The 21,785-nt window shown below is 35.7% G+C and overlaps 2 protein-coding genes across 3 annotated transcripts; one reads left to right on the top strand and one right to left on the bottom strand.

Annotated features, from left to right (window-relative positions):
• Nucleotides 1-199: 199 nt before the first annotated feature.
• On the bottom strand, nucleotides 200-7,009 carry LOC135079739 ((2R)-3-sulfolactate dehydrogenase (NADP(+))-like). The gene is made up of 9 exons (XM_063974346.1): nucleotides 6,930-7,009; nucleotides 3,972-4,140; nucleotides 3,358-3,546; nucleotides 2,061-2,176; nucleotides 1,661-1,759; nucleotides 1,471-1,557; nucleotides 1,183-1,291; nucleotides 767-927; nucleotides 200-376 (listed from the first exon to the last, which is right to left on the bottom strand). The coding sequence occupies exons 2-9, from the start codon at nucleotides 4,120-4,122 to the stop codon at nucleotides 215-217; spliced, it is 1,074 nt and encodes a 357-aa protein (XP_063830416.1). The 5' UTR covers nucleotides 4,123-4,140; nucleotides 6,930-7,009; the 3' UTR covers nucleotides 200-214.
• Nucleotides 7,010-8,714: 1,705 nt separating this feature from the next.
• Nucleotides 8,715-20,868, top strand: LOC135080075 (uncharacterized oxidoreductase YjmC). 2 transcript variants are annotated; one of them, XM_063974750.1, is made up of 10 exons: nucleotides 8,715-8,831; nucleotides 11,075-11,098; nucleotides 11,678-11,837; nucleotides 13,390-13,578; nucleotides 14,073-14,188; nucleotides 14,723-14,821; nucleotides 15,056-15,142; nucleotides 19,023-19,131; nucleotides 19,500-19,660; nucleotides 20,421-20,868. In XM_063974750.1, the coding sequence occupies exons 2-10, from the start codon at nucleotides 11,096-11,098 to the stop codon at nucleotides 20,586-20,588; spliced, it is 1,092 nt and encodes a 363-aa protein (XP_063830820.1). In that variant the 5' UTR covers nucleotides 8,715-8,831; nucleotides 11,075-11,095; the 3' UTR covers nucleotides 20,589-20,868. The 2 variants fall into 2 exon arrangements, with proteins under 2 accessions (XP_063830820.1, XP_063830821.1); XM_063974751.1 differs by lacking the exon at nucleotides 11,075-11,098.
• Nucleotides 20,869-21,785: the final 917 nt, after the last annotated feature.

The following is a 21,785-nucleotide window of genomic DNA, read 5'->3' as shown; positions in this document are numbered from 1 at the left end:
GTGTTCCACGGATTTCTCTCTACACCGTCGTTAAGGCATTCATTGACTGGACTAAAAGCGTTTGACAGAATAATCGTACGTTATGAACTGTCAAATGATTACGATTGCTTTACACAATTCCACCTCTGTTTCATCAGGAACATTAGGAATAGATGACTGTCACTGTCATATTATTATGTGGGCCCAAAAAACAAAGGAATTTTCCTTCTTTCGTTTATTCCAAGATTTCCATCGGCTTCACACCTAAATGCTGCGCCACTCGCGCATACATATCGATCATGTTCCGGGCGTACGAGATTGTTCCTTTCTTCTTGGTTTGTTCCGCGTTGGCGCGTTCCTTGTCTCCAGGCGCTAGCACTGGCAGGGATGGGTCCATCTAGAATATAATAATACAAAAGATTTTAACAAAAGAATACTCCAAAATTCATAGTTTGGCACTTAGCGGTAAGCCGTGTGACGACCAATGCGTTAAAGGCCCATTATACCTGCACTTAAACTTCCTAAGTTCATTAGAGTTACGGACTCTATCAAAAGTGGTGTTTGATTCCCAGACTCGCCCAAAAAAGACTTCTGATTTAGATTTGAAAAGGAGTTGTGTTTTCCCGGACCAAAACGTGTTCGCAGATAAATAAAGCATTGTATTGATGTAAAACTCGGTTATAGAATTCTCCCGCGCGTGTAAACACAGCCTTATCGTCATAGCGATGATTTGCGTCACTGGAAATAAATCTTGCCCAGATATTCTTGAGGCATATTTTTATGATACCGGTTCTAAGCTCCTCCAGTGCTGCAGTCCCGCTGCTATACGTTCGCCGAAGCCAGGGGCAAACTGTCCCGGGTCGATGGCCATGAAGCACTGTCCCAAGTTAGGTGCGCTGGCAGCACCTTCGATGCTCCACGGACCGTTCTGGTACGACATGTTGGCACCTGCAAGTTTAGTACATGCAACAATTTTACGTCATGGGAGTTTGCTGTTGCTAATTGAAAGAAATAAAGAAGATTACACAAGAAAGAGCAGTAGCACATATTAAGAAAGAAAAAACAAAAGTGTATCTTTGCAGTGCCACTTTCTCGCAATAGCGATGCCCATTGCAATGGGACCCAACTCAGCATTATGCCGTTTTTCAGTGTGCGTGGTGCAAGAAAATGAGTTAAGTTAAACTAATGTTATACTAAACTAACCAGAAAGTCCCCCGCATAGCACCTCGATAGCCGCGGACAGGCCATATCCCTTGTATCCGCTGGTTGCTTCCATACCGCCGAGGGGCATTAGGCGATAAGTGTCGAAGGCCTGCGGAAAATAGAAGAAAATGCCTTTCAATTCTTTACATTATCTTTTAGGATCTACCAGCAAAAACATAAGTACATACCGCGATTCAACTCACACACAGCGCCATCTATCGGTAACTCAAAACACTACATATATGAAACATGGCATTAAACAGGTGTACTTATAGAAATAATATTTACCAACTGTGCATCTGTGGTTGGTTTTCCGTCCGGACCGTAAGCCCACCCCTCTGGTATTGGTTCTCCCTTGTGAATTTGGACTTCTATCTGAAATTAAATGTTGTCTCAAACTAGGTACCTAAAAAGTGTAATTCATAACACATTTTTCATCTTTTCCTACATAATTAAAAGGGTATAAAGTCTTTCATACCTTTCCCAAAGCCACTGCTGTGCTTGCCATGTCCACTCCTAATGAATCACCGTTTGCTGCGGGCGCAAAAAACGCTATGGGGTTTGTTCCCATAGCTGCCTTTGAAAAAAAAAAGATAAATACACACACTTAGGAGAAAAATTCTGAAAAGCCAATAATTATCATCATCATCATCATTTCAGCCACAGAACTTCCACTGCTGTGACTTCCACATCGCACGGTTGGTAGCGGCCTGCATCCAGCCCATTCCTGCTACCTTTATCAGGTCGTCGCCAATATCATTGTTTTGCAAAAGGTACATTATTATATGCTCTACTTAGCTTTCATAGCCTTATTTGATTAAACTTAACATTAATGATTTGTAATAATTGCGTATTACATACAGAAATAGATGCCTTACATCTTTAGCCCTGGTCGGCACCATAACTGGCGAAGAGTTCGTGAAGGCCAGTCCAATGAGGCCCTGCCGCTCTGCCTTCAGCGCCCAATAGCCTGCCATCCCGAAATGGGTGCAACCTACAATGAACATAAATAAAAAACTCATTTATTTTTGCAAATAGGCTTTTAAAAAGCACTTTTACACGTCCCACTAACCATGCCACTGCTTCGGGACAATAAATGGGAGTGCTGAGAAGAAGCAGCGCAAGAAACTCAATCACTATTGCCACCCTCCTTTTCAAGGGTTTACAATCTTCAAAGTCTTTAAAATATACATATACTCGTAGTTATAAGTATTGATGCGAGCTAGGCAGTTAAACATTCCAAACATTTTTATATTATAGGTACTTAATCATCAATGATTTATATAAGAAACATAAAAGAAACACACAATGTACCTAATAAGGGTTCCAGTATAAAAAAGGTCACTAGTCATCAGTCATCATTCGTCATCATCATTGGTCATAGTTTCCTCTGCAGGAGCACACCCTCCAAAATTAAATGGAAGATTTGGTGCACACCGGTCAGACAGCAAACAAAAGCATTTTGCTCTTATTTTTAACTAAGTCGAATAAGTCACCTTTCTCACTTTGAAACAATAAATATGTGTTTTTCTTATCTGGCGGATATTTATTCTTAGTCTTTATTTAACAACATTGTCAGTTACAGTAAATGTAACTAATTATCTCAAGTTTGTTATTGATATATTGCTGTTATTACGTTGTATTCTCATTATAAGCGTACAGGCCCTGACAATTTTGAATTTATGAAAAAATAACTGCGTGTCTATAGTTGCTAGGTCTCAGGTAGGTCTCAGGGAGCTTCTTGGCACCGCTTCGTAGACCAAAATGACCGCGGAGGATGTCTTGATCGTTGGTAATATACTTACTACGATTAAAAAAGGTATCCATAAAGTTCAGTTACAAAGACTGAAAAAATTTCAGGTACTTGCCTTTGGCAGAGACGACTCCAACGCCGGATTCCCTCGCCTTCTTGAATCTGATGGCCTGGTGCATGCAGAACAATAAGCAGTTTTACCTTGGAGTTAGGAGTATGTACCTACAGCTTAAAACAAGGAGAAAAGGGAGGTAAATGGTGGGAGGAAAAGAAAGTACTTGCCTTTAGCAGAGACGACTCCAACACCGGATTCCCTCGCCTTCTTAATGGTCAGGTCCATGCAGAACAATAAGCAGTTTTACCTTGGAGTTGGGAGTATCTAGGTACAGTTTAAACCAAGAAGAAAAGATTTGGACACTTGCCTTTAGCAGAGACGACTCCAACGCCAGATTCCCTCGCCTTCTTGATGGCCAGGTCCATGCAGAAGTTGCCCACAGTGGCTCCAAGGCCGCTTCCGCCGTCCACCCACGCTGTAGCGGCAGCTTCCTTCAATATCGTTGGCTTGGCGTTGGCGTTCACAGCGCCTTTTTTGATGTCGTTTATGTAGAATACTGAAATATTTTAATGTAAAATACCTTAGCAAGGCAAGAAGTGTATAGGTATCCATCGGTCCATAATAATGATATAATGATAATGAGGTTAAGTACTTTAGAACGAATAAAAATCCAACCAGTATTGGCCAAGTTTGTCCCTCAGAAAAACTAAACTGTCAAAGATCACGTAACACGTAGTAAAGTTTAAAGAATAAGGACCGATTTCCCTCAGTTTCTATTAAAGTTCGACACTACCCTTGAAACCCTCCCTAGACAAAACATCATCCATCGTAACAGTTTAATTGCAACAAAAAACACTGCAGCGAAGCGATTTCGAAAAGAAAATGGTCACATAATTTAAAAATGTCTAGGGATCCAGGTCCAACTTCAGTTGCCCTACCAGCAAGCAACCCATACGATAGAAAAAACATTAATAAACTCACCTAGTCTGTTCAAGCCATGGCTAAAATGCCCTGTGGTGTCAGCATGCAGCAGTAGGGCCGCGTGGGCCTCCGCCTCCGAGGGCGGAGCGCCCGCGGCCCTCAGGGCTTCCTCCATGAACCTCTGTACCTCGTCCACACGAACCTCGGGCATCTTGACAAAGTGTCAGACCTAGGGAAAGTGCTAGTTTTATACCTGAAACGATAAACCTTTGATACATACAGGGTGTGCGAAAAAAAACACAAAATGAACATTAATTTTAAACCCAGTTAGACTCGAAAAGACAATTTTGAATACATCATCATAATTTTTATCACTGAAAATAAAACGTCTTTTCTTCTAAGTTACATAACATAACCTTCCGATTAGAGTAGGAAATAATACAGTTCCTAATTAAATAAAGACACCCTACTAACTTACTTGCTGATTATAAATATCACATAGATTATCTACTTATTGGTACCACTACTTATTTATTTACTTACGAAAACAAACAAATGCACTTGTTTGCTTGTACACTTTGTAGAGTCTTCAAAAATAAAATATTATCAGTTGTCACGATAATAAATGTTTGGTTTTTGATAGGAATAGTAATGAAGTGTAAATATTTATATCTCTTTAGAGTCAAGTGATAAACAAACACCCTTTGAATTCCTTCATATTATAGGACGTATACGATTTCAACCACTGACCGTGAGCGAAAGTGAGAGCAGTTTCTAATAATTATTAATAACGTAAGTGCGCCTATTAACGACCCCCCAAAATTTGTAGTCTATTACCGCCCTATTTTTTTTTCTTTCATAAAGGACATAATAACAGGTTCCAGAAAACACATTACCTAAAAAATATTTAGATATGTTTATTGACTATCAAAACGATTAAAATTTGTGTTCGTAATTAACCAGTAAACGAAGTTATTTCACATTAAATGGGACGCGCCCGCAACGGACGCACTTTTCATACTGATGCGCTCCCAGCTACTTAAGGTGCACCTTGTTATTAATTAGCGATTTTAACACATTTAAAATGAGTATACCAACATGTTTTTGCATAACAATATTAATTCGTACTTTAGTTTCCTTAATAAACCCTGAATATAGCCCTCTCGCTGTATTTTTGTGGCTTAAATACAATTTTAAATAAGGGCGGTAATAGAAACATTTTTAATAATTTGGTTCCTAATAACGACCCATGGCGTTGTTAGAATTTTGATAACGTTTTTTATTTTAGTATTTATATCTTTAGTTACGCATTTAACCTCCATTTTGTTATCTTGATCGATTCATAAGAATATTTCACATAATTAAATCAATTAACGCCATACGATAATTGTCATAGGTTTGGCATAAAATTGCAATGAACATTAAAGAATATCTCTAATAATGTATGACAATAGATTTTATAAAAACCTGTTAAATTCTAATTATTACCTATTTGATATAAAATAAAACCTAATAAAAATGATACTTCACTGATCATGTCTTCATTAAAGTAGATATTTTAGCTGGTTACTGTTTTTTTTTACGGTCGCTAATAGAATAAAGTAATATTCATACTTAATTCTATTACCGCCTCATAACTATAACGCCACCTGCGAAGACTTATAAGCCTGTATTTTGTATATAACTAACATTTATGACATGAAACCAAACCAATCATGCGTTATCACAACTACTATGTAACTTCTTAAGATCTATTGAATAATCAAAAAATAAAAAATAATTATACAGTGTCCAATTTTCCTTAATTTAAATTAAAATACACAATTACACACAATAAAAATCAATCAAAAACTAATTAAAAATTAAAGTCAAATTAAAAATAAAATATTAAATGAAAATTAAATTTTATTAAAACTCAATTACAGTTTAAATAATGACCCCCTACCCACTAGAACACCGGGTACCTACCGCGTAATCAAGTATAATTTATTATGTTGCTATTTCTGTTTGATTGTTTATTTATTTTCGAGAAGCGTGCCTTTTCTCTTTTAATAATAAAAAGAAAAAAATAACTTGAAAAAAAAAAAACAAATTTAACTAAAACTAAAAGCAAAACAAATTTAACTTGAAAAAATCAAGTGGTTCCTGAGCCTCTGAGCGGGAATCGAACCCGTGCCTCTTGGAATATACCCAATTGAAGAGCAATATTCTTAGCGGTCGGTAATAGAAACAGAAAAAACGTTAATAGAAACACACCTCGTCTATAGGTCGGTAATAGAAACAACTGCTTTTTCAGATTAAATTGTTATTTATTAATTATTGTGTGATTGTATACTCATTGTTACTACTTGAATTCAAAGATTACTTCATCATTGTTATAAATAAATTAAAGTGTCTTTTCTATCACCACGTCTTATATCTAATTTTCTAACGTTTCTCCGAAGTCAGCTTAAACTGGCGGTAATAGGCGCATTTACGTTAACTTACTTACGATAAATTTTCATGAGTAGGTAATTTGTTTATTTATTTGATCACCAACAAGGTTACATTGTAGCATTCACAAGAAAAACTTACTAAAACGACACATTTGTTATACAAACTTAATTATATGTGAAAATAAATAATATTGCATTTTAAACCATTGTAGGTACTATGTACGAGTTTATCCTCGAATCGGCAGGCCAGGCAGTCCAACACTTGACTACTTTTTCCAAAATTTATTAAAATAGAGACTGTTTTTGAGTGTTCTCGAGGGGATTGGGATTAAACAATATTTTGTGTTTTACAAGTACTAGTTAAAAGTTTGATAAAGACAAAAGGCTATTGGTATACTGGCTAACGGCGAACTGGGGTGATTAATTGCATGTAAACACATAATTTAGTATCAATTTTAACTTGCAACATGTGTTCAGATTCAATTTAATCACTTAAAATTACGTTAAAATGTAGTTACCTACTTAACAACATAATACGTGTAAATCAGCCTTTACACTCATGAGCTAAAATTAAATTAAGTACCTTTTTCCCACAAGTCCACAAGAAGTATAACTTTATTATTAGTTACATCAATCACATGTGCCTGGCAGATGTGTTACAACACAACTGATTAATTTAAGATAAGTATGGTAGTTAATTAATGCTTATCATTGTCACGCAAATGTGAAAACTGACTTCTTAAACTTTACTAAGTTTACAATTTTGCTCTTTGTTTGGTTTCTGATTAAGTATTCTCCGAACAATCAAAATACAGCTGAATTACGGATTTAAATATCTTCTTAGAAAATGGCTAGGCTTTTATTGGGATTAAATTAAATAACAGACAATCAATAATTTTATTGTATTAGGCATCACCTAACTTTAACCGTGACTTTAATGATAACCGGTGTTTTTGTATGGAGTTTGACAGATTTCTGACGTTTGTCAAAGTTAAAGATGGTGCAACCCAGCAGTTAGTGTTAGTAGTAAGTATAAGATGACCATTCATAATTTCGAGAAGGAACTGAAATATTGGGACACGAAGTAGCAGAATTTAATCGGAGCTCCAATTACACCTCAATACGACACAATTCGAAAGATCTTTTTCTGATCTGACCAGGAATCGAACCTGGATCATACCGTTAGCATACCTACATATTTCACCGCGCCAGTGCGTCTTCGCGCCGCCAATCGCCATTTTCAGACATGCGCACTAAAGTATCGACCGATAACTCAATGGGAATGGGGACGACCTTCTTCATTATGTAATTCAGCATCCATCGCAATCGTTTTCAGTTTGACAGACAGCTGACATCCATTGCTGCGGCAATACCAAGCAAATGGAACGACTGTCCTTGTGAGCCGCTGATGGATGTGCACAAATTGTGTTAATGCAAGCAGTTGTAATAGTTGTTGAGTTGAACAATTAGACTCCTGGTGCATTTGTAGGGAGTTGAATGAGTGCACTTCTTGATTGAATCACTGCAGTCCAGCAGTAACAATATTTTATTTTTATTTTTCTTTATTAAGAAAACAAACAGCATGAATTGCAAAATGAATAATTGGAGACAGTACTGTATGTGTGTGACTTACGCCTTAAATTCGACTTTTGCAAATGTTTAATAATCGGTTAAAATCGTGATGCAATCAATATTAACCTTTTTCTCTTAAACCTACTGATTGATAGATTGTCCACCCACAAGGTGAACGGACGACCACATAAAGGTAGCGGGAAGGCGCTGGATGCAGGCCGCCACCAACCGGGAATTGTGGAAATCATTGGGGGAGGCCTTTGTTCCGCAGTGGACGTCCTATGGCTGAAATAATGTTGATGATGATGATAGATTCACAGTTTGACCTTTGACACTAAACCTAGTTGTAGGGAACGGATAATCAGAAGGAATATATCTAATTGAAATGGCACACTTTAGGCGATCCTATGCTAGGATGTTATCTCTTCCAAGCAACCCTTGAAGGGACAGACCGTTTAAAATATACCTACAGTTAAAAATACACCCATAATAACACGGACTCTCCATAGGTCTTAATTGATATTACTAGACTATGGATCGTACTAATCATTACAAGTCTTAAAAGCGAAAAACACTAAAATCAACCGCATTTATCTTTCATAGACCGGCTCGAGCGATACTGCTCACTTATTCACTTATCTGCAGCTGCTATTAAAAACTCAATTAAAACTATTTACATAACAGTTGCTAGGCTAACCTTACATTATCCGTTATCGGTCAAAATTCGTATTTATACAAACAAGTTACAGAAACTAGAGTCATAGCTCTTTTGCCTTGAATTTTATCATACAGAACTGTCAGTAAGCCGTAGTTCGCAGCCGAGGCCGCGCGTGCCGTGTTCACGTACCTATATTACACGATTACAGTAATTATTATTAAGAAAATTACTGCTGTTTCAGCCAATTAAATAGTGGTAAGTTTTTTTTTATTACCTGCCATGAACTGTTGTTAAAAGTAAAAAAGTCGGTTTTAGAAAACAAAAAAACGCGTCATTATATCTGCAAACTAAAACATCTAGGTACTACAGACTTCACAGCACATTATGTTTAACTTTATGGTATCTTATATGGTTGTTTATAGGTGCTATTTTGCAACAAAAATGAATATTCTGATGTGCTGTTTACTGTACAAATGTTTGTTTTGGTTTTACATTGTATTTTGTTGAGTTCTTTTGTGGGACAATTTCAATATTAACCAAATATTTATTGATGTCAAATGAATTCATAATGATATTATTTATATCTGATAAGTCCAAAATGTAGTAAACAAAGTTTTTTTAATAACATTGATAACATTTCCATATGTGTGGGCAAAAGCTTGGCAAACAACGATGAAAATACGTTTGGAAGGACATTTCCCAATGTCAAGGTTAAAGTAGAACTGGTAGAACAAATATTAAAATGCAATCTACAAAACATTGTGACATCTTATGTGATAGGAATACGTTCTATTTTGCGATAAAATATTTTAAAGTCTGGTGTGGCGGGCGATTGTACCTACCTAGGTACATATTTTTTGCTTACTTAAATTATGTAAATACCGGTCGTTATTTACATATAAATATGTAAATCGGTCTGGTTATTTACATATTTTCGTAATCCACATTAATTCGTTGGCATAAAGTAGCTGTATTCATACTTTATTGAACAGTAAACATTCAACTTTTTTCAATGTAGGAACAAAAGCCGCACTTAATGCGCAAAACATTTTCTACCAATAGCTTATAACAAACATGTCCATAACAGTCATTGCAGTAAATTATGATCTAAAAGCATAAATTTATGACATCATTTAAGTAGGGATTTTTGACAGCATATTATCATCAGACTATAATTTTTGGAAAATAGAACTTGTTACAACTCCATAAGATAGTACAGTGTGAATGTGCTGTCATCCATTCAAAGTACATAGGTAGGAAAAGGTAGGCATTACTACCCAAAATACATATTACAAATACTTACACACATACCTACCTGAAACACAGGATGACTACATAATTAAGTAGGTACCACATTAAGGGGAAAAATTCTGTGATTATTACTAATTTACTACATAGTATAATAAAACATTTCGCTTTCCGCTCTCTGTCCCTACGTATGCTTAGAAAGATCTTTAAAACTACGCAAAGGATTTTGATGCGGTTTTTTTTTTAAAGATAGAGTGATTCAAGGGGACGGTTTATAGTAGGTACCTACCCGTGCGAAGCCGGGGCAGGTCGCTAGTTAAACACTAACGTCGACCAACAAGTTTTATTATCGTAATAAGTACAAGGATAGCACACCAAACTGTACTAGTTTGTTGAAATAATACTTCTATCTCACTAATTTATATGAAGAGCTAATTAACTATATCAACAATCATCAACAGACGTGCAATTTTAAACTCAGTTTTAATTGATGCGTCACTTTAAATGTGTTTTTGGGTTTAGGTATGAAGTCACTCACTTGTTGTTTGTTTTTAACCAAACCTTTGTCATTTTATCAGACGTAAACTCATGAGTTTACGTTAGGTGTTCTCGCTAGCGAGTACCTACGTCAAAAACATCTATGAAGACATCTATGAAGTTCTTGAAAGTAGCCCCTAGTGGCGCTGTACAATCTGTCATACATTTTGTAATTTTTTTACGCAGTCGCTATCAAGCACACGTAACGTAAACTCATGGTAAGCACAAAGAACGATGTCTATTAGTTTTTTAGTTTATTTTGACGTAGGTATTCGGTATAGGGAAGCGCGGTATCGTCTCGAATAAAAATAGCTAACTTTATAATGGTTTCAATGGTGGCCCTCAAGGCTAACCATGGCGTAGACGACAGCACATCAGACTATAAGTTTTTGTTACAAAATAGTCCCAATTACAACTACATAAAATCCTACAGTGCTAAGCTTAACGTGCTGTTGTGTATACAATATTTTCGCCCGTATTCACAAACGATGCTTTCTTAAGTGAAGCAGAAAATCGAACGCACAGTGTTGAATAGAGCTCTGTGACTGAGATTGGTTCGTGTGTCACCCTGTGCGTCCATGCGCACTGTGAGACCTCGGTAATGTTTGTGAATACGGGCGTACCTAAGTAGGATAACTTGGGTTCGGCACTCGTATGATTCTGATTTCTGATAGGATTTGAAAGTCTAACTATAATTTTGATATTACTTATAGTTTCCAAGGCCTGGTGAAAAAATGGTGAGTTTTTAAAGATAGCTTCGCAGTAGATAGATGACTGCTTTAACTGTCAATTTAAAAGGACAGAAAACTTAATGCCGCCTATTTAATATTATTTTATAATTAGTGCCACTGCAGTTTGTTAGTACCTAGGTATTAGTACACAGCTGTACAAATAGCTTATTGTTACCTAACTTACCGTTTTTTTTGTGTAATTAATTACCTAGCTATTCTGCATGAAATAAAAATAACACATCATTGTTACAAAATCTTTATTGGTTCGTCGTACACTGGTATGGTATCACATGGTATCAAGTAGCTATGCAATTTAAAAAAAGTGAATAACCTACAATATGTTTATTGACTACACAAGTGTCAAATAATATGTCATATGAAAAGTCAACACGAAGAAAATAATGGTATCTGGACTTTCTTTGCAAACATTTTTGGACAGCCTGTATATTGGACATCGTTGTTAACCAGTCCGTGCCTCATTTAAAACCGTCACTACGTAGCAATGAATAGAAGTAGTCAAAAATATGCCTTAAATGTATTAGAAATGTGACTTATTTTATCTAATTGCACTGGTTTTTTTTACAGTTTATCAAAATGGGCAAGGTAGCGACAGCAGACGCGTTCCGCTTCATGACGGACTGCTTGAAGGCAGCAGGGGCAGCAGCGAAGGCAGCCGAGCAGCAAGCTGAGCTGCTCATACAGGCTGATAGGCTGGGGCATCCCAGCCATGGTCTGAATAGACTTGGTTAGTTTGAGACGATTTTTCTTTGTATTCTTAGGCTGAGTTGCACCATCTTACTTTAACTTGCACAAACGTCAAAAATGTGTCAAACTCCATACAAAAAGCACCGGTTATTGTTATTGTTACGGTTAAAATAAGGTGGTGCAACTCATCCTTAGATCTTAAAGATGACCTTTCCATTTTTCAATAAGCAGGTAAAATTAATTGTGAAGTTCTTATATTTTAATTACCTAGAGAACGCTTAATCGAACTGTCTTTATTTCTTGCGACTTTTTTCCCTATCTTGTGGTGATCAATTCAACCAATACCTACTCATAATAAGGTAGCTTTTGGGTGATCCTTTTAAAAGACAAAATGAATTGATTAAGTGGAAAGATTAAGACAGGATAAGATGGCACTAATCTGGTTCATTCTAGAACACATTTCAGATCATGATCTACTGGGAGTTGCTCTAATATAAAATGAAAAATTCTGCACGCGGCGTGGATTTCCTAACTTTCGCATTTTTGTAATACCATAAGCTCTATTATTTTTCATTCAATATAAGTATAGCATCTTCCTGCTAAGAGTAACCGCTATAAACTACAAACGAAGTGTGAATCTACGACTTCCTTATTAGCGAGTCATCTCAGGAATTGTTTAAGACCTTAACACTAACTCGTACGATGAATTTTAATGAGTTTTTTAATGAACGTTTAAAAGTCTGTTCATTGTTTAACAGCAGGTTCATTTGCCACGTCAATGTATGATTAGTATGTTCAAAGCTCAAAGCAGACGTAAAGTTATAAATGATGGCCATCTGTCGTAGTGATTCCAAATAACGACCTCAGACGACCAACAGTGGTAGTAGGTTTAAATCCCGCAAAGGACACATTTAAGTATGTAACGCTTTTAGCTAGTAAAAAAAGTAAATTATGGTTATATTGAAAAGTAATATGCTTATCCGCTATCTACATACTAATTTGCCATAGTACAAACAAAGTCTTGCTAATTTTAGGCCTAGGTAATTGATGTTATAATAGTTGGAATAATTGAACTAGTTTTTCAATTGCAACTGCTTTCTAATTTCTAAACTAGTTCCTTTACCCTTAAATAGATGTTGGCTCTCTCTACGCACTATTTGTGGACAACTAATCACCGGGCATTGACTCTACTGAAATAAGCAGTCTTTCAAGTTAAAATTCTTTATTTTGCTCACCAAGTGTAGATACAATATCTTATCTACTTACTCTCTTCATAGGCACTTTCCACGACATTTTTTACCTGTAATTCACGTTTTTACCGTTATATCACAATAATGCATAGTAACAAAGAACAAATGGCAGAATTCAGGTAGTCGAAAACTTCGTACACATGTAAATGTATATTACAGGGCAGATATGTACCATCCTAGACTGCATCCCACTTAACATCAGGTGCGATTGTGGTCAAATACCTGCCTTGTTATGCATAAAAAAAAAACTTAAAACTAAGGCTACACCATTTGCAAGCAGAAATATCCTCGAAGAGAGTGCTAGCAGCAGCAAGTCTTGTAAGTCCTATCATTTGATTTCAGAAATGTACGTCAACGACATAGTAAGCGGTGCTTGCCAGCCGAACAACGAGCCAAAGATCCTAAAGGAGAGTCCTTCGACCGCGTGGATAGACGCCAACAATGTGCTGGGAGCCACCGCCAGCCATTTCGCTATGGACGTGGCCATCAGCAAGGCGAAGAACACTGGCGTTGGATGGGTTACTGTAAAAGGTATGTTGATTACAAAAACAGTTGATGGTTACAAGAACAGAGTTTGGGCTTTAATGTTAGTTGTCAAATATCCCGCAGGTTAGACCTTTAGACGTAAAAACAGTTCCTGAAGTGTCTTATATTTAGGTACACCTTTTCAGCGCCACGGTCGTCTATAGAAGACAATATCTAATCACATATCTTTAATTCTTGGCTTTTCAAATCTTTCAATTCGAAATGAAATAGGTTGATTTTGTAAGCTTTCAGAGACGCCATAATAATACATAACTCATAATTATTAAACATAAATATACTGACTCTATCTAAGGCAATAGAGCGCTGCCAGAGAAATCAGTCGAATCAAAAAGAACGTGTAGATTAATCTAAAATGTTCTATTCTATTCTAGATTCGATAGATTGTTTATAATTTGACGAATATTTCAAGATCAAAAACAAGGAAATTAGCTGGTTATTTGTTCTTGGATAGAGACTGTACAATTTGATGGATATTTCAGGGTCAAACCACAACGGCATGGCAGGCTGGTGGGCGCAAAAGGCGGCAGACAAAGGACTGATAGGCATGGCGTTCACGAACACATCGCCGCTCTTGGCTCCCACAAGGAGTAAACAGGTAATTGTCACACAACTAAAGGTCGTGGGAAGAGCCTGGATGCGGGCAGCGCAGGACCATTTATTGTGAAAAGCCTTCGGGGAGGCCTTTGTCCAACAGTGGACGTCATTTGGCTGAAACGAGCGAACAAACGAACGTCACACAACACGGTGTACATCGACTAACGTAAATAAGTAAGATCACGTCAAAATTATTTACAACGCATCATGTAGGTGATGTAGAGAGAAGACTCGGCTTTAGGGAGGGTAGTTAGTTACTCTCACTAAGTTAGGCTGTGCACGCACAATATTATGGCTTTTAAGTATATTGCGTACACTAATGATAGGGCCATTCATACATGTAAATAAATAATGGATGATACACTTACTTATCAATCACTGATTTCGTATTTCAAGTGCTGAATGCTGATAAAACTCTAAAAACAAAGCTACTAATATCAGTGACGAAATACGAAAATTTCCAAGAGTTTCTAAGTTAAAACCTACCTAATTTATTTAATTATTGTATGGTAATGTTTGTTTCTTTACCTTCCAGTCTGCCCTCGGGACAAACCCTATGTCCGTGGTGGCGCCAGCGTCGCAGGGCGAATCATTCTACTTGGACATGGCTACAACAGCCGTCGCAGTTGGCAAGGCAAGTTTATTCTGACCTTATTATAGTGCTGGGTTGCACCATCTTACTTTGACTTCAACAAACGTCAAAAACCTGTCAAACTCCATACATAAAACATCGATTATCGTTATACATAAACGGTCAAAATTAGGTGGTGCAAGTTAGCCCAAGTAAAACAGAAAATTACGTAGCTAGGTACTAGGTACGTTTTTATTATGTTCGTTCATTTTAATAAATAAATATGACCTATTACAGATTGAAATGCAGCGAAGAAAAGGAGAACCCATACCAAGAGGGTGGGCACAAGGACCTGATGGCAAGGAGACGACAGACGCTGAGCTGGTTAGTACCTACCTACCTCCATAGCTGGGCATTAACTCGTTAATCCGTTAATCGTTAATTAACGAAGTTAACATTTCTATTAACGGATTAACTTTTAAGTTAACTTTAAAAAATGTTAACGGACTCGTTAACTTCCGTTAAATTATCCTAAGTCCGTTAATCGTTAATCCAGTACCTACTATTTAGACGCGTTTTTCAGCAGGCACGCTGAAAAACGCAGACAACAGGACTAGATTTTTAATCAATGATTTGAGGACTGTTGTCCCCCCTGGCAAACATGATTTAAAAGCCATATATTTTTATACCATAATTTTTGAAATACTGGAAGTACTTGACTGAATCCCAAATTGGCAAACTGAATAACCGTTTGTTAAATAATAATTACCATTTTGATAACGAAAAAAATAAGGTGTTGGTGCCGATACTGACACCTACAAACTTGAAATTTGGCAGGTAGGTTCCTTATAGAGTGTAGACATCTGCCAAGAACGGATTTTATTTAACTATTTATCTAAGGATATGAAATAATACGAAGGATATAATAAGATTTTACGAAATTCCACACATAAGGGGGTAAAACGGACTCCACGCATACGAAGTCGCGGGCGGCCGCTAGTTGAATCACTGAGCAAGTGTTGAATATTATGATTAATTTAAAATTATGCAGTTTTAGCGTCCTATCTACTAATATTATAAATGTCAAAGTTTGTGAGTATAGATGTTTGATACTCTTTCACGTATTTAAAAACTACTAAACGGATTTTTAGTAAACTTTACAGGAGATAATATTTTTTATACATGTGAATAGCATACCCTTAACTTAGCTTTTGCCCACGGTTTTGTCTTGTCTGCGTAAAATTTTGTCCGTCACAGAAAAAAAATATAAGAGCGCCTTCCTGTTTCAAAAACTGGCATAAAAACTATCCCACGTCCTTTTCCGGGACTCAAAACTATCTCTTTACCAAATATCAAAATCGGTTCAATGGTTTAGGCGTGAATTCGTAACAGACAGACAGATAAAGTTTTTCGCATTTTACTTAATATTATTTAGTAGGGATAATTCATTAAGATTTTTTTAAAAGCACGTAAAGCAAATTTTAGAATAGTCAGAATTAGTACCGGTACCAACCACTTATATTTTTTTCGTTAACAAAATGTTAATTATTATTTGACATAAGTACGTTTAGGTATTTAGTTTGGCAATAAGTATGGCATTCAGTCAGGTACCCCATTTTCAGTTCATCTTAACAGTTATAAAAATATATGGCTTCTAAATACTCAATGTTTGCCAGGGGGGACAACAGTCCTCAAATCATTGATTGAAAATCCAGTCCTGTTGTCTCCCCTAGCCAGGGGGGACAACAGGATTTCGAAATCCTGTTGGCTCCCCCAGGGGGGCCAAGCAGGGGGGACAACAGGACTGCACCTAAATTGTATTGTAATTGTACCAAGGCACTGAGATTGAGATACAACTAAAAAGTGTAGGGGAGAGGGGGGCAGCTTTGAACAATTTTTATACTTTATTAAATATCTTCGAAATTTGACTAATTTCATTAATTTTTTCTTCCTAGATAGAGGTCATGGTTATCACACAACAAAATAATGATGTTCTTATTAATTATTCATGAACGCTTATTAAGATATTTAGATTTTTGCACAGACCTGTAAACGTTCAAAACTGCCCCGTAGTCGGGGCAGCCTTGAACACGCCTGGGGCAGTTTTGAATTAGTATTTTTTAAAATGATATGAAACTGAATATTTATGAAAGTGTATTTTTTAAATAATTAATAAACAAAATTTTCAATGATCAGTGTCATTTGGGATCAATTTAACATGTTTATTTTATTTAACATCACTCTGTACAAAGTAACACAAAACTAAGGGATATTATTAAAAAAAAGTAAATATAAGATATATCAATTAACTAAATACTAATAAACTTTCTGTTTAATGACACATCAAAGAGATAACTGCATAATTTAAAAATATCAATCAACAACTAAAACTAGCTTTTGCCCGGACTTCACCCAGCTTGAAATTTTATCTGTCACAGTAAAGCAATCTGCTTATTTTTTATGTAAGAACCTTCTACGAAGTATTAGAAAACTTAAGGTTTCATAATACCACTTAAAAAAGAATACTGATAAAGTTCAAAGGTGCCCCAACCATTTCGTTCAAAGCTGCCCCATGGGTATATTTCCAGAAAAAAACATAAATTTAATAACGAAACATACTTTTATATTGCAATTTCTTATTAAATCTCCATTGAAACTATTTAAACGTCCATATAGTAAACAAACCACTTACTATTTTATAAAACTACGTCCACAAAATCCTTAGAGCCAAAATAAAAAAGTGCGAAATTGGCAGTCAAAAACAGAAAAACACTTTTACCGGTTAACTTAGAGTTAAATATTAAAAATGAGATGTGACGGCTATGCGCATCAGTGCTGGCAATATAAATTGTGATTTATACCATTGTAGCCTAAACCAGTGATTTTTAAATTCATTTGTTCTAAGTTGCCCCTGTCCAAAGCTGCCCCCCTCTCCCCTATAATAAAATTATAATAAAAAAACTTTTTTACAAACAAGCTTTTATTCTGAAATGCAGTTGTAATAAAAAGTAAAAAATAATTGTACTTATGCAAGGTTCAAATAATTTCGAAAGCTTGTAGCGCAAACATAAAAATTTTATAAAAAAAAATAAAACCGACTCCAAAAAACCTACACTAAAACGTAGAAAAATAATTACTAATAAATATTTATGTAGGTATACCATGATTGATACTTCTGGAGTCGGTGCCAAGATTATGAAACATGTAAAGTTTGCCTGCACCGACTCCAAAAGTATCAATCATGGTATACCTACATAAATATTAATAATTCGTCCTAATAAATAAGTAGGTAATTAGTAATTATTTTTCTACGTTTTAGTGTAGGTTTTTTGGAGTCGGTTTTATTTTTTTTTACGGTATAAATCAGATGGTGAAGCTGAGCCTAAGACTTTTAAATCAGTTCAATATTTTTAGATTACTTTAAAATTACCCTCTAACAAATAATGTTATTAAGATGCATTTCATTCATCCCCAATTTTCCACCCTTGGGGGTGAAATATTTTCTTCAAATTCGCATGAAACCACCCTTTTGATAATACCTATTCAACAAAAAAATAATCGTTCAAATTGGTTTATAATCGGCGGAGATATTGCGTATAAAAAAGTTCATCCCCAATTTTCCACCCTTGGGGGTTGTTTTTTTTATTATTAAATTTAAATGGGACCACCCTTGAGGTATTACCTATACGCCGAAAAAAGATTTGTTCAAATCGGTTCATAATTGGCGGAGTTATCGCGTAACAAACATAGAAAAAAAAAAACATACGGGTCGAATTGAGAACCTCCTCCTTTTTTGAAGTCGGTTGAAAAGAGGAATAAATTCCATGCGCGATGCAAGCTTTCGAATATAACCTTGCATACATTTTTTTTTTATTTTACTATCACGTGTTAACGGATTAACGATTAACGTTAACTTGCGTTAAATCTTCCGAAATGTAACGTTTTAACGTTTAACGAAGTTAATTTTTTTTGTAACGGTTTAACGATTCACGAAGTTAACTATTTGATTAACGGTGCCCAGCTATGCCTACCTCCCATTCCTCCCACAGTAAAAATTATAAAAGTGCACGTAAAAGCTGCTATACACTGGTCAGTGCACTGTGCACGCAGTTCACGATACATTTTAGATACGTCTGGAATTACCGCTTAGAATGGATTATCGGTAAACTGACTTTATTAATAGCTCTGGCAGTTAGCCATTAAACACTCGAGGATGCCAAAAATATTTATTTTCTGGAAAAATGATTTAGGTATTATTTTACAGGGCTACAACACAGCATGTTTGATGCCCTTGGGTGGAGGAGAGCAGACCTCAGGATACAAAGGTTTCGGACTGGCAGCTATGGTGGAATTGTTCTGCGGAATTTCTGCTGGTAAGAAGAACATTATATCACGCGAGAATAGTTCCCTATTCTACCGAAAGGTGGCGCTTCATGCACGATAGCCAGGCAAGCAGATTAAGAGAGACTGTTAAAAAGGCGTAAGTGTACAGCACAACACAACCATGCATCATGCAAATGCAGTAATACTTCAATAGAACTAGATGTTGTGGCTTTTGTAAAATAACACGTGCGATTTTGCAACAAACAATTGTATACCCCTACCTACTTAGCTTAATACTTTATGGCATTAAGATCGCCTTATAATATGTACGTACATAACTAATTAATGTGACATTATTTGTAACAAAAATCATCTCTATCTCGACTCGACCGACTATCTAATATCGATTTCTTGTCAGGTTCAAACTACGGGCACCACGTGCGCTCGTGGTCCCACGCTGGGACAGGCGGCGCTGCTAACCTGGGACACTGCTTCGTGGCTGTGGACCCTGAGTGCTTCGCCCCCGGCTTTGGAGATCGGCTCACTGAGGCCATACAACACTGGAGGCAGCTAGAACCGGTACGAACTGGAATTCTACACACAAACCTCACTTTAAGCATGCAGTATTTTGGTTTAACAGTTTATTTTAAAAAGCTTTAAAAAGCTTGCATATGCAATTTTTAAAAGTACTTTTACCTAGTGTCAATAATTTGGTGTTTTCTAGGGCTATTTTGGTTGTGATTTTGGTGAATGCTGAATGGTAATAACAAAGTCAGAAACCATCAGAAACCCACAGATATGGACAGAAACCTCTAATCCATAACTGTGTCAGAAACAAACAAAGCTGTACCGTTTATGCCTTTGTGGTACCGTTCATTCATTCATTCAATTTTTAACCCTATAGCTTTCGCGTGATGGTTTTTGGAACTAAAATAATTGAATTAATTATTTTTTTTAAATATTTATAAACCTCAATATTTGGTAATAATTTAATTATTGAGAAAACCTATTAAGTTTCTTATTTAGTTTAGCGAAGTAAAATATGAAGATCTTTATTTATTAAGGTGTCTGTACTGTAATCTTTAACTAGCATTAAGTAATTAAAAAATGTGAGCAAATTAATAATATATATTTTCAATATTTTAATATAGACAAAGGTCATCATCATAGAAGAACAACAAAGATTAACTGTAATGTAGTGTTCGTTCGTTCGTTCGTTTCAGCCATCAGCCAATGTAGTATATGAATGACTAAGAAATTGTTACCTCAATTAGTATTGTATTAAGCCATACCTTCTTACACCGTTAATGGTTTTTAAAGGTATTTTATATTTTTACAGACGGATCCTAACCTGCCAGTTTTAGCGCCTGGAGACAAGGAGAAGAAATCGGCAAAAGAAACTGATGCGCGCGGCACAGTATCGTATGTCCAGCAGCAGATCGACTCTAGCGCCGCCCTGGCGGAAAGACTGAAAGTTAAGCCCATGGAAGTGATACAAGACAACTAGTGACATCTGCAGATTAAGTTTATAGATTTTGAATATTAAAACTCTGCATTTATTACTTACAGTAAAATGTTGTTATGAATAAAATGAGCCTCAAACATTAACATTGATTAAATTTTTTGTTCGATGAATAACAGAAAAATAGCTATAAATATACCTAAGTACATTATGTATTAGTGCCATTTTGACATATCTTCATTATTTTATATTCTAAAAAAGATTGTGTGATATTAGCTATTTAAATATATATATTTTATACTGATATAAACGTTATTGCACATTTCTTAATCTTTTATTTCGATTTTCTACTTTCTCTTGGACTGATTTCAAGACATATTTTCGAAGACTTAGTTTTTGAAAACGAAGAAAATTATTTCAATATGAACATTGCCCGATATTTTACCATCCAGCGTTGCTCAGATTTTTTTCTTCGTAGTAGATAGGATTTCATATTTACATTGCCAGTTTTGCCAGTAATTAACAAAATTTTTAATACAAATAAATGTAACAGTTGCCACACACTTTCCTTTTTTCAAAAACCGTAATAAAAAGGTACTGTTAACTGTTGTTAATAACAGAATTTTGCAATGAGAAAAAAAAATTGGATCCTGTTAGTAGGACACATGACACAAAACAGCAAACAGAAGTAAAATCAGATTATCAAACAAAAGAAAGACCTATAGTACCTAGGTATACATTACACGTGAGTTCCGCAATGCAACAGTCCCATAACGCAGGTGAAAGTTCAATTACCATGCCTACCTACATAGTAGGGTCTGCGTTTTTTACAACAGTTTTAATTATGGTTTTAACGTTAATTGGTTACCGACCTTAAACTATCTTGGATTTCTCGCTTAAATATCGATTCAAACACGATTTAACAAAGCTGAAAATACTTAGTCGTAAATTATCTGAAGAGAAATTATAACTGCTACTGGCTTTCTTTGGAAACCTATTTATCCTACTAAGTTACTTAACCCTTTTATCTACCGTTATTTTTCTCTTATAAGTCATTTTAAATAAGTAAATCCAAACGTCATTTTCACGCTTCGTAGAGCGTGGTACCTAGTCTTGATAAAGGAAAACCAGAATTTGATTACAAAACTAATAAAAATATAATCTAACATTTCGCTTAAACGATCATAGCAAGTTGAGATTTTTTCATTTTTTTGGACGTTAAAAGACAATGTATAGGTAAAA

Source organism: Ostrinia nubilalis, chromosome 17 (genome assembly GCF_963855985.1).
Source record: "Ostrinia nubilalis chromosome 17, ilOstNubi1.1, whole genome shotgun sequence".
NCBI lineage: Eukaryota > Metazoa > Arthropoda > Insecta > Lepidoptera > Crambidae > Ostrinia > Ostrinia nubilalis.
The sequence above is the reverse complement of the archived record's forward strand: the minus strand, read 5'-3'. Positions and strand labels throughout refer to the sequence as shown.